The 14,389-nt window shown below is 37.8% G+C and overlaps 1 protein-coding gene across 3 annotated transcripts in view; it reads left to right on the top strand.

Annotated features, from left to right (window-relative positions):
• The window catches only part of LOC150089255 (dynein intermediate chain 2, ciliary), a 317,847-nt gene that overhangs the window by 123,595 nt on the left and 179,863 nt on the right, over positions 1–14,389 (top strand). For all 3 annotated transcript variants that reach the window (XM_090388583.1, XM_090388589.1, XM_090388593.1), the window contains one exon: positions 14,002–14,103. In XM_090388583.1, the coding sequence (XP_090244709.1) occupies positions 14,002–14,103 (102 nt within the window). The remainder of the gene's footprint in view (positions 1–14,001; positions 14,104–14,389) is intronic.

The raw sequence follows: 14,389 nt of genomic DNA, 5'->3' as shown, positions 1-14,389 counted from the left end.
ACAGCTTTGTTTATTTAATTTTTTCAAAGTAATTTCCTCTACATTCAATACACCTCTCCATCCTCCGAAACCAATCTTTAAACCAGTTCTGCCAAGTTTCACTAGGGAGTAAAGCACACTCGTTGTCCCAAGCCCGTAGAAGGTCCTCATCACTGGAAAACCGCCTCCCTTTTAGCTTCATTTTCACATGCGGGAACAGTGCAAAGTCGCAGGGAGCAAGGTCTGGACTGTAGGGAGGGTGCTCGAGAAGTTTCAGTCCTGTCGTGGTCAAATATTCGGTGCAGGCTTTGGCGCGGTGAGCTGGAGCATTTTCGTGATGGAGGTACCAGGTGTCCATTCTTGACTTTGGCCGCAGGTTCTTCATAGATCCAATGACTTTAGGCAGGCATTGTTCAGTATACCACTTAGCTGTGACTGTCTTCTGCGTGTCCAAAACGACACGTTCCACAATTCCACTCGATTTGAAAAATACAGCTATCATTTTCTTCTTTACAGATCGGGATTTTCTGACAATTACGGGTGTGTCGTCGTCATCAAAGACCCAAACTTTGTTTTGAGCCTTGGTCGGCAGATCGTAATAGTACAGCCAAGTCTCGTCACCTGTCACGATGTTGTTCACATACCGAGATTGTCCCTTATCAAACTTTTTTAACGTCTCCCGGCACCAAGTCACGCGTCGTGTCATCTGCTCTTCAGTCAGTTGATGCGGCACCCAGAGAGAACAAAGTTTCTTCACGTGCAAATGATCTTGCAGAATCGAACGAATTGCTGGTGCATTTAGGCCCAAAGTATCCTCTGTCTGTTGGTAGGTCACTCGCCTGTTTTCTTCAAGCATTTTCCTCACAGCAGTAACGTTTTCCTCCGTAACTGACGTTCGTGGCCTTCCCGGCCTCTAAGAATCCTCCAGAGTGAAATTTCCCCTTTGGAATTCTCTATACCACCTGAATATCGTTGTACGATGTGGACAATCATCATCTAGTGCAAGAGTCATTTCTTCTAAGCACTGGTCTATGGTTAAACCACGCACGAAATTATACCACAAAACTGTCCTTATCTCGTTTCGTGACCACGATGCCATCGCAAGCACTTTACACTCTCACTACTAATGAATAACTGAGCTCATCGACTTGGCGTGGCGGCTATTATGCACGTATGGACATGTCTCAACATGCAGCAACAAGCAGCTTCCTGTGATTCATTGTTGCGTCATATTGCAAAACTTTCCTAGTACCCTTTGTATATTGGATCTCCTATGAAGTTCAGCACAGGAAGTGGGTTGTAACATTGGAATAAACTGTCTCCCATTGTTGTGGAAGCAGTGACTCCAGATAAATTTAAAGCAGAATTAGATGACTACCTTTTGGGAAAGGGAGCAATATAAATATACAAGGACAGTTCAATAAAGAATGATCATAAATTTTTTCCCCCACACCATACCTTTATTAGTCATCCTTATTTTGATGGTCCTTTTCAAGTAGTCCCCATTTGATGAAGTGCACTTATTCCAACATTTCTGCATTTCTTTAAAAACATTGTGGAAGCCATTTTTTGACTTGCATTTTAGAATTGCCTCCAATGTCTTTACAACTTCTTCTGACAACTGGAAACATTTCCCTTGTAGCACCTTTTTTAACTTTGGAAATAAAACGAAAATCGCAGGGTGCAAGATAAGAACTGTAGGGTGCATGAGGAACACATTTGATATTAATGCTGGCCAAGTACTCAATGACAGTATGAGGTCTTGCATTATTGTGATGCAACATTCACCTGCCTGTGCACAGTTGTGGTTGTTTGTGACGAATGAGATCCTGCAAAGTGTGCAGTACACTTCTGTAGTAAGGTCCCTTAACAGTCAACCGGTGCAATATCACCATTTTGCTTATTGCAGGCTTGAAGTGGTGGAATCCATGTTTAGTCTCCAGAGCTAAACATGGTTTGAGGTTATGATGGACATCATTGCGAGATTCAAGCATCCTTACATTTCGAGGGTACAGCTCTAAAATGGTGTTCGCAGGCAGGCCGCTAGTTAGTACACCGGACCGAACCTATTGGTAACTCTTTAGGAGGCTTCCTTATCAGCTAGTGTATACTCTTGCTACCTCTACTCTGCCAGATAGTGACTGGAGGAATCCGAGTAGTGTGTATGCGGGAGGCATTGTCGAGGCCACATTATGCAAGGATCTGGGTATATTCTTACCATGTGTACGCCACATCCGAAAATTTCATTACTTCATACAGCATGTTCCCCCTACTTTTTCTCACTATTCAATACACCATGAATTGTCAAACTAATAGAGTAAACTTATCTGCGAAAACAACTAAACCTCCCAAACACTTCCTAATTCATTTCACAAATATACGTGGTTTCAATTCTAATCTCAAGGATGTCCATTTTCACTTGCAGTCTGCCAGACTCCATGTACTTTTTCTGACAGAATCTCAGTTATTGGTTGATTCAACTACTGCTCATCTCAGTTGCCCAAATTATTCGCTGAAGGATCCCTTTTGCCTCAAAGGTGGTACTTGTGCATATGTCTGTTCCAATATTCCCTGTCAGATACTTGGTAATTTGGAATCTCCTCTTTTTGATCTTCTCTGGTTTAAAATCTCTCTATCCCATTCTGTCAAATTCATCTGTTGTCTCTACCGTTCTCCAAAATTCACTAATCACTTGGAGCTTTTTGACTTCTTCTCTTTGCAGCTTGACTTTCTCCTGTCCAACTTTCCTAACAGTGAGGTAATTTTCCTTGGTGATTTTAATGTTCACAACTCCAGCTGGCTTCTGTTTTCTAGTCACACCGACCCAGCTAGTCAACAAGCTGAGGCTTTTGCAATTACTAATGACCTTGCACAGATTGTTCATTTACTTACAAGAATACCAGACAGTCCTAACCATACAGCCAACACACTTAATCTTTTTCTCACAAACAATCCTTCTAATTACACGGTCGAAGTGAGTCGTCCTTCAGGCACCTCATATCACAACTTGCTGATTGTCTCTTCTCCAATGGAGCCTTTATCTCATGGCTATTCCCAGTCTCGTGTTGTTTGGCATTACAAGAATGCAAAATGGAATGACCTGCGAGATTTCTTTTCTTCTTTTCCTTGGTCGGATTACTGTTTCAAAACTTTTGATGTCAACATTTGCTCAGATCGTGTCAGTGAAATTATTCTTGTAGGAATGGAATCCTTTATCCCACACTCCACTTTAAAATCTTGTCCTTTTTCTAAACCTTGGTTTTCCAATAAATGTGCTAAGACCGTTCAAGAGAAGAATGTTGCTTATCATAATTGGCTTGATTCCAATTTTTCAGTTTCATTTTCTGGCTACACCTCCCACCATTCCCATCGTGCTCCATTTAATGCCGCCTGTGGTCTTCCATCAAAAGGATGTCATTAGGATTTTGATGAATCTCGATGCTAAGAAAGCTCCAGGTCCTGATGGTATATCTCCACTTGTTCTCAAAACCTGTGATCCTGAACTTACTCCTGTTTTTTGCCACTTTTTTTTCACTTTCTTATTCCAAAGGTGTTTTTCCTTTGCTTGGAAATTTGCTCATATCCAGCCAGTTCCTAAAAAGGGTGACAAATCCCTCCCATCGAATTACCATCCCATTGCAATTACTTCTACTCTCTCTAAAGTAATGGAGAAATCAGTTAACCGCCAACTCCTAAACTACCTAGAACCCTTCCATCTGATCAATGATTGCCAGTATGGCTTCCGTCTGATCAGTGATCTCCAGTATGCCTTCTGTCTGATCAACGATCACCAGTATGGATTCCGTCATTGTCGATCCATTGGTGATATTTTGGCTTATGTCACCCATTTATGGACAATTTCAATGGAAAAAAATCGGTGAAACACAAACAGTTGCTCTTGACATCTCAAAGGCTTTCAGTCATGTTTGGCATAAAGATCTTCTAAACATGCTTCCATCTTATGGTTTGCCAATGGTTTTTTGTAATGGTTATCCAGTTTTCTTTCTGATCGCTCACTGAGGGTGATTTTAGATGTGTCTCTGCCTTCTAACTTCTCCACTAATGCTAGTGTCCCCCAAGGTTTAGTTCTTTCCCCCATTTTTTTCCTCTTGTATATTAATGACCTTCTTCCATTGACTGGAAATCCTATCCGTAGGTTTGACATGATAGCACATTCCATTCCACTTTCCATTTTGAGAAACCTTGCCCCGCTCAATCTGCTTCAACTTCTCGAATATCTGCTACCAATTCTTTAAATGCCGATCTCCAGGTAATTCTCCAGTGGGGCAAAGACAACTTAGTTGATTTCAGTCCTTCTAAACTCAGTCTTGTCTGATATCTCACAAAAAGGATTCTTCTGCTCCTATGCTTATCTTTGATGACGCTCCGATTTCTAGGCAAAATGAGATATCTCTTTTGGGGATTACCCTGACTTCTAATCTCTCTTGGTACAAGCACATTACAAATATTGCTTCCTCTGCATCTAAAAAGCTCGATTTTCTCTTTCGCTCTCGGCATTACTTCTCTTCCAAACAGCTGTTCACTCTGTACAAATCGCAAATCCGCCCTACCATGGAGTATTGTAACCACATCTAGGACGGTGCCCCCAAAACCTCTCTCAGGTTTCTAGATTTCATTCAGAAGAGGGCAGTTAGGTTAATTAATGACTCATCTCTAACAGCACATGCCTTAACACAGCATGCCTTTTCTACAGATACTTCCACGGGCTTCCAAAAACATACTTCTTCTGAATTGGCTTCTATAATTCTCGCTCTCTCTGTAAAAACAGTCCGAACATGTGCCACCACCAGTCAACATCCATTTACTGTCCAACTTCAAACTCACAGAACCAGCTTTTCATCTTCTTCGTTTATTCATTCAACTGCTGTGTTCTGGAACAACTTTCCTTCATACATATTTCTTGAAAATTACGGTCTTCAGAAGTTTAAGTCCAATGTCAACAATTATCTTCTCTCATTTTCTCAACCTCCAACCCAAGCACTGTATTAAGTACTAGTTTCTAATACCTCTCGTGGTTGGGGTTTTCATAAAAAAAAAAAAAAATGATATGACACAACATGCTGGTAAGCCATTCCTGGAATGTCAAAACAAGAGATGACCATAACCTTTCCTGCAGAAGCCACAACCTTTTCCTTTTTTTGGAGTTGATAATGACATAAGACTTTCAAACAGAGCTTTGTTACGTACTCTCTTGGTTGAAATGATGAAGCCAAGTCTTATCTGCTGTTATCACCTTGTGCAGATCCTCGCCATCTTCAGTAACCATTGATCGCATCTCCTGAAAAACCTCCATATGAACTTGCTGTTGCTCGTTTGTGAAGTGTGAGTAGTCGTGAAACCCAGGGTGCACAAACATGTTGTTGTTGTTGTTATTTGGTTTTTAGGAGCATTAGCAACTAAGGCCATATTGCTCCAAGAATATGCGGTGGTCATTCCCCAACCTTTCCGCATCCTCCATATTTGGTGGTGACGGGCTTGAACCCCGGTCTAATCAAGAAGCGTGTGCTACGCACTGCTGCTCCTTCCCACCTAGCTATGGAGGCGCCTCACAAACATGTGTTGTATGCAAATGATCATGGAGAATACCATGCATGTTTCCTACTGACATTCTTAACATATCTGCTAGTTGTTTCAACTGTTATACAGTGCCCTTCCCTCCCAATTACAGAAGCAGTGTTTTAAATATCCCTACTGTATTTACAAAGGAGTGAATAAAAGAGCAAAGTGAATAATTATAGACCCATTCGTTATCTTGACTTCTGTCCAAGGGAAAATAATTTAGTCCATATTAAGGAAGTATTATAGAATCATCTTGATAGGAATGCAGTTATATACAAATGCAGCTTGGGTTTCTTAAGGGGGAGATCTTATCTGACCAATCCGATTAGCTACTGTGATGGAATAACAAAGGAACTAGATGCAAAAAATTATTTTAACATCATATACTTAGATTTCAGTAACTCTTTTGACATTGTGTAAATTAGAGTACTGTGGCACTGGATACAGTTAGCTACAGATAAAGGAATTTTTGAGTGGTAGAAGCTAAATGTTCTTATAAAAATAGTTATAGCTCTTTTTGGACTAATGTTATTAGTGGATTCACTTGGGGTTCAATGATAGGTCCCATTACTCTTTTCATTATTTTTTAACGATATTGATGAAGGCAGGGGTAACTGTATAGGCTGGCATGGCATTCTCTGAGCAGTGCACATGGGCTGCTAGAACAGCCAAAGGGGTTTTGTCAGTGATATACAGGAAATTTGCCAGGAGGGATGAGGAGGTGAGTAAGGCAATGGTTAAATCACATCTTGAATACTTCATACAGGTGTGGAAGCCTTAAATATGGATGTGTAATTTCAGGAAGATTCTGGATTTGTTGGAATGAGTACAGAGGAGAACAACAAGATTAGTCATGGACACTAAAGGGTACTCTTACCATGAAAGACTTTGGTTTTGCATATTGCAGCACTTAGAAACTAAGCACCTGCAAAGGTACCTGATTGAATTGTTTAAGGCTGTAAATGGATTGATTAAGCTAAATGTTGATGGCATCCTAATTCTTTCTTGAACAACAAATTGAAATACAATTTAGGTTTATGTGGCAATTGATGCAAACAAGCAATCTTATATAAAATCACCTAAAAAAGCAAAAATTATTTTTTTTATAAATCCGTATAATAAATAATACAAAAAATAATTCCATACATTATTTTTGTATGGAATTATTTTTTGAATCCTTATACTTATGGACAGAAATCAACAAATTTCAGTTGGTTGTACTACCTTAGATTTTATGTGCGACTTAACCAAGAGTAACTTCTCTTCTCCTGTTCAGCCTGACTTTTTTTTATATGCATTGTACTCATTGTGTTCAAATTCTATATCCTGTATGTCAGATTGGCACCATGTTTTTGATATTTCCATAATGTGTACATTTTATCACTTAACTAGTACTTCAAATTTATTTTTACTTGCTATTGTGATCAGTGCAAGTACATTGAGTGGACAGAAATCATGGGATACCTAATAATGGGTAGATCCACCTTTCGCCTGGATAAGGGCCGTCACACAGCGAGGCATTGAGTCCACTAGTTCACGAAAGCATTCCACAGGTATTTCCATCCATGCTTGCTGCACTGCTGTCCATAATTCTGTCGTATTCCTGAGTGGGGGATCCAAAGCTCAATTGGATCTTTCCACAGCATTTTAAAGATGCTCTACAAGGTTCATCTCTGGTGACTGGGGTGGTCATTCCATGGTGGTAAAATCTGCAAAATGCTCTTTGAACCATGTTCTAGTAACTATGGCTCTGTGGGGAGGCGCATTGTCCTGCTGGAAGTGTCCGTTGCCCTGTGGGTGCACAATGACCATGAAGGGATGCAGATGGTCTGCAAGGATGAACACGTAACCTGGACCATCTCTGAATGGTCCAGTTATGTGCCCTGTACCATTCAGAGATGCATCTAGATTTACTAGAGGTCCCAACGTGTGTCAGTTGAATGTGCCCAGACCATTACTGACTGTCCACCTGAACAGTTCCTTGTTGACATGATGGGTGCATCGCTTCATGCGGTTTTTGCCAGATACACAACCTCCTGTCCACTCGAAATAACTGGAAATGGACTCATCGGACCAGGAGACGTCTCCAATCATCCAAGATCCAATGCCAGTGTTCTTTTCCCCAGTTAAGGCGTAGAGTCCTGTGTTGTGGTGTTGGGACTCTGGTGGGTCGGTGGCTCCCATAATCTATTTTGGCTAATGATCGCCTGATGGTCTCAGTGGAGACGTTTCTGGCACTTCTCTCGTTGAAGTCGATGGTGGTTTGTGCCACTGTCGCTCTCCAGCTGGCTGAAACAATGCAGAACAAATATCGACGGCTACGTTCATCCACCACCTTCCTCTGCCCACAGCACCGTCCACGATGAGACCGGAAATGTAATATTCCTGATACACCCTTGATACTGTCGAATGGGGATAGTGCTTTTTCTGTACCACTTCCATGATAGAGTGACCCATGCGTCAGGCACCCACTATAATTCCTCTTTCACAAGACACAAACTCAGTTTATACAAAGCACTCATTTATATGAAGCACATACCATTCTACTGTGAAAGGATAGGCTTTTCTATGTAAATATATTCGTTTATTACAAAATTTGGTTAATATGTAGTACAAAGTTCATTTTCACCCTATGAGAAATAAATATTGTTATTTTGTATGTTTAATACAAATCTTGACATAGTTGTCCGATTATTGCCTCTGTTATTGCATCTGGCCACCTGGTTACCTGCTTCCCGAAGGATGGCACTGACTTGTTAGAATTTACTTTTGTGTAAACAAAATCAATTTATGGTAGCTATAACATAAGTGCACTCTGTAAAACATCATTGTGAAGGATGAGCTGTTAAATTAATAAAATAATAAAAACAGTTTTTATAAGTTTTTTACATACACTCCCTTGCTCTCCACAGGATTAAGCTCAGTTGCAATTGTTATGCCAGTTCAAAGAGTCTTGCTATAGTACAGTATAATCTAATTTTTGTACCATTTTATCTGAGCTGATGTCTTTTTTGAAACTTGTGTCTTTAAATTAATTTAAAGTTTGTTTATATTAAATCTCATCTAGCAGTGTTATGGCGACAAAATGTAAACAAGCAGAATTAAGCCTGGAAATTAAACTGAAAATTATACAAGAGGCGGATAGGATGGAACAAAGCAAAATAGACATTGCAAAGGAATACATCCCTTTACCTACTTTATCTAAAATACCGAAAAACTGAAAATAACTAGGAGAAGTGTGTGACACTGGAGCAGTGATAAAAAAACGCGAAAGAGCTTGAAACAAAACTTTTCAAGTGATACCAACAAATGCTTGCATCTAATTTGCCAATATCGAGTCTGATTTTTGCAAGAAAAGGCAAATTATCTAGCTCAGCAACATGGAATTAATGACTTCAAATGCAGCAGTGGCTGGCTCCAAAGATTTAAAGGAGTGGATTAGTCAACAATGAAAAGGCTACAGACTGGTTGCATTCTGTATGGTCAATTCTTGAAAAATATGAGGCAAAGGATATTTTTAATCTTGATGACACAGGTTTATTTTATAATTTGCTGCCAAACAAAACAAAGACTCACTGTTCTGTTGTGCTGCAATTCAGATGGCAGTACAAAACTATGCCCACTTGTGATTGGTAAGTTTTCCAAGCCAAGATGTTTTAAAGAAGTTAACCAACTTCCCTGTGATTATGAGGCCAATAGAAGTGCTTGGCTTACAGTCAACAATTTTCAGTCTTAGTTATCAGAAGTGGACAGAAGAATGGCTTCAGAAAAAAGGAACATTTTGATGATTCTAGATTTAGCATTGTACAGCACATTCTGCTGAGACACTTAAGTTGAAAATATATGGCTGTTGTTTTTACCTCCAATATCACCAGTTTTATGCAGCCACTGGATCATGGCACCATTTATAACCTAAAGAGAGCAAAGAGAGCAAATTGCTTGGGACAGTGTTGCATCAAGTGTAATAATCAGCTGTTTCAGAAAGAGTGGCTTTAGAGAGAATATCATCGAAAAACATGATCCAGCAGACAAATGTGATAGCAACATTGAGAAATGGGGGAATTTTAAGGAGAATATGAATTTTGTTGGCAAATTTGAAGAGTTTGTGAAGGTGGATGATGAATTTGCTACCACAGCAATGCCAAACCAGAAAAATGCATATAGGGCAAACTGTGCAAACAATGTTGGATTCCTTCTTTAAATTAGATTAATTTATTAGAAAGTTAATTGTTTGTATGTCTCCTTTTATATTGAGATTGTAATTCTTTTTTACTGTGATACTAAAATATTGTATACATCAAAATATATACTGTACAATATTTTCATTTCCATTAATTGCTTTTCTCTTAGTTTATCTTACAAATAAAATAAAATCTTTAAAAAATGTGTTATTCCTATTACGGTATTCTTAGACAAAGCTTTTGTTTTTATTACTTTTTATTTTTATTATTTTATTTTATTCATTTAAATTAATTTATTTTTTCATTTATTTTTGATATTATTATTATTATTATTTATTATTATTCTTAGATATATAGTATGTACCAAAAAAAAAAAATGAATGAATGAAACGGTAAAATTTCGACTTTTGCGGACCTTGTTATTACAAACCTCATTATTACAAAACGTGAAAATTTAGGTCCCTTTGTATTAAGGAGATTCAACTGCAGTTAGTAAGGCTCTTACAATGTGCTGTCTTATCATTCCTGGGCAAAATTTCAGACATTTTCAAGTGTAAAAACACCTCAGTACAGTGGTAGCATTTGATACTTGTACTGGTATGTGTACACTGACTATCATACATCATTCAGTCACTCTTAGGTCATAATGTTTACTCATTCACTCACTGATTTGCACACTTGTGCTGTCCTTTTGAATTTGATTGCCTGCTCTGTATGTGCTGGTAAGGACATATGATGCTGTTTGCGACAGCAGAGTTGATACCTTGGATGATGGTATGTGTATCTGATTAACTGGTATATTCACTATCATTGCTTTATAAATTTTCAGTAAATACAGTAGAATTCTAGTTATCCAGATATCACTTATTTTATTTGAAATTTAAATTATCCAATTTTTTTTTGCTTTTATTTTTTTTTCCTAATTTCACTAAAAGAAATTAATGCACTTAATGTTTAACTGCAAGAAATAAACTATCATAAGAATATAATAAAATCATGATTACACTTATATAATGTGTTACAAATGACGCAAAGAAGAATAAATTTTATCTCTGTCACTTCTGTATAATACTGACTAAGTGATATGAAGCATAAAAGCTTCGACTTCAAACCTTTGGTTTAAAAAAAAAGTCTACAAATAGCTACAAATTCATTATTACATAAAGTACTACAAATCACATAAATAATTTGAAGTACCTAGTTCATTAAATTTTTATTTGTACAAGACCTCAGTTTTAACTTTCCATAAACAGGCACTTTCCTCTATGCAGAGTGATGAATTCTATTATACGATGTGCAGATTTGTACAGTAAATCCTCGTATAACACATGTTTACACTACACAAATTCGATCATACATGATTTATAAATAGGGGAACAATGTCGCATATAACACGAACGTAATTCGCTTATGCACAATTCGCCTTTGTGTTTACAAGAAATGGTAGTCGAACGCGGTGGAATCACCCCAACTGAACACAACACAGTAGGAATGAAGAGAAGATTCTGAAAATTTATTTGTTTTTATGATTTCGTGGAAGGGGAAACATATTTAACATAATAACTGTAAAAATCCACAGAATTCCAGCTATCGGTATTATCGCAAATGTAATTAGATCAACTTTTACTACCCGTTTATAACAGACTCCACTAGCAGAAACCACCAATAAACCGTAAACTGCAAATTATTTTTATTGTTTTATGGTAGTGATCTCCAGAAATGTGGTTTAGTAAAACATAAGCATGTAATATGTGAGAATAGCATGTTTCTGCCTTTAATGCATTGTTTATTCAGTTTCTACATGGGCGCTGTGTCGTTTATTCAGTTGCTACTTGTTCACTGTGCGTTTATGTATAACAAGCTTGCCTCCTCACTTTTGTTCATTTTATAATTGTGCTCTATTCTCAAAAAAATGAGTAAAATACTTGAAAAAAGTGTGAAAAGGAAGCGTTCTGGTAAAAATACTTCAGAGAGAAAAAGAAAAGCAATATCAATAGAAGAAAAATATGAAATTGTGAAACGCTTTGACTGGAATGAAAGAACATGCAATATTGTGCATGCTACAGGCCTAAATGAGGGAACGCTGAGAACAATTAGAAAGAATGCAGAAAAAATAAAAGTAATTTTCATACCAGGAACAACACAAAGTGTAACAAAATCAGTTAGATCAAGACACAAAGAATTGGAAGAGATGGAACGTCTTTTATCTGTTTGGATAGAAGATCAAACAAAGAAGAGATCAGGAACAAATTTGCTTACGATAAAAGCAAAGGCATTGGCAATATTTGAAGACCTCAGAAATAAAGCTGAAAACCCTCAAGAAGTGCCTCCCTTTACTGCCAGTAGTGGCTGGTTCAATAATTTCAGGAAACGTCACGCTTTCCATGATGTGAAATTATCAGGTGAAGCTGTGAGTGCAGATGAAGCAGCAGCAACAGCATTTCCGCCGATACTGAAAAAACTAATTGAGGAAGAGGGCGGGCTATACACTGGACCAAATTTTCAACTTTGATGAAACTGGACTGTATTGGAAAAAAATGCCATCACGAACATATATCTCAAGAGAGGAAGCACGAGCTCCAGGCTTCAAGGCTGCTAAGGATAGGTTGACCGTTATGTTAGGAGCAAATGCAAGTGGCGACTTGAAACTGAAGCCTGTTGTTGTTTATCATGCAGCCAATCCACGGGCGTTAAAAGGGATCGTGAGGACTACCCTGGGTGTTTACTTTGGGGGACAGCAGAAGAGGGTGAATGACAGGGTAGATCTTCACTGACCTTCTACTAGAAGTGTTTAAGGATGTGTTTCGAAGCTACTGCAAAAAGAAAAATTTGGATTTTAAGATTTTAATTATTTTGGACAATGCACCAAGTCACCCTCCAACCCTTGCTGAACTGTCACCAAATATCAAAATCCTGTTTTTACCACCTAACACAACATTTCTTATCCAGCCACTTTACTAAGGAGTAATTGCTGCTTTTAAGCACTATTACACAAGATGCACATTTAAGATGCTGATAGCAGAAACAGAGGGTGAAAATGCACCAACAGTTAAAGACTTCTGGAAGCGATTCAATATAAAAAATGCAATTTACATAATTGTGGAGGCTTGGAATGAAGTGACAAAAGAATGCTTACATGGTGTTTGGTGGCCTCCTTTACCAGATTTTATTCGTGATTTTAAAGGCTTTGACTAGCTTCCTAAATTAAAAGCACATTGTGTTGCCCTCGCAAAGCAGGTTTGCTTTGAGGAATTGGAGGAAGATGATTTAGAAGAGTTGCTTCAGTCTCATGAAGAAGAACTTTCAACTGAAGAACTGCAACAACTTGTTGCTGGAGGGCAGGTGGAAGATGAGGAAGATGACGAAGTTGAATGCCTGAACGCCACCATAAAACCACTTTCTACTTCAGAGTTATCTTCAGTTTTAAATTCATTTGAGAAAAGTATACAATGGCTAGAAGATAACGATTATAATGCAGAAAGAAGCAGAAGAGCACTTCATACAATTCGGTCTGCTTTGTGAAAGAAGGAAGATTGCGAAACAACAGAAACTAGATGTCTTTTTTTATGAAAACACCGAAGAAAGAGACAGAAAATGAGCCACAGCCCTGTAGTTCTGGTGTGACCACATTTCGTCCAAAGTCCTCATCGGCATCTCCTCCACCTCCCAGTTCCGATAATGATGACAACCTGCCGCCACTTTCCCCATAATTCCGCTGCTTCAACCCTTTCTCAAGCCTTTTCCTTCAAGCTGTCTTCATTTATTTTTAAGGTAAGAAATCTAAATTTAAATGATTAAATTATTAATTTTACATTTTTCAACTGTGTAAGTGTTTTATTACAATTATTTATTGTGTTTGGTAATGTTTTGGTTACAAATGTGTGTCCAATCTTGGGTGGTCGGCACCTAACCCTATTTTTGCCATAGGGCCTGTTGTTTATATTGCACGATTTTGCATTGCACGAGGGTTTCTAGGAACACAACTATCGTGTTATACGAGGACTGACTCTATTTATCTAAGTTTTATTTGCAAATTACTATAATTTTTTTTCCTGCTTTACTGTTATTGTGTAGATGGATTATATTAAAAATCGACTACCTGAAAAATAGACTGCCTAAAATTAGATTGGTTTCAGTTGTTTCACATGATCAGTTATTTACTGTATATGAAAATGTCTAGAATTGAAATTAGATTTCAAGAATAGCATAACATTTTTAAATTGAGTTTTTATATATTTAAAAACATTTTGTTAACATACAGGATCATGATCTGCAAACGGTACTTCCATCAAGAGTTACTTTTTCAACCCTTGTAACACAATGGGAAATATTTGATGTATATGAAGCTGATATAATAAAACAGGTAATGACGTTCAGTTATATTTATTTTTATATTACATGCTAAAAATTGTTCAGATGCGCTTCACTGCTTATGGGTAAAGTTTAAATAATGCTTGTATTATAAAATAACAACCAGAATGCCAGTGATTTAACTATATGTTAAAAATATTTTTTTATATTTTTTCTTTTTAGTTTAGCCATTGCATGCTTTGAACTTAATTTAAAAAAGTAAATTTATCAGCCTGAACAGTGGCCTAATTCTAGTGTTCAAATAGATTTTTTAGGTTCTATACAGTGGGACCAACTGA

Source organism: Mastigoproctus giganteus, chromosome 2 (assembly GCF_048544385.1).
Source record: "Mastigoproctus giganteus isolate SK-2022 chromosome 2, ASM4854438v1, whole genome shotgun sequence".
Lineage (NCBI taxonomy): Eukaryota > Metazoa > Arthropoda > Arachnida > Uropygi > Thelyphonidae > Mastigoproctus > Mastigoproctus giganteus.
Note: the sequence above shows the minus strand (reverse complement) of the source record. Positions and strands in the feature narration are given on the sequence as shown.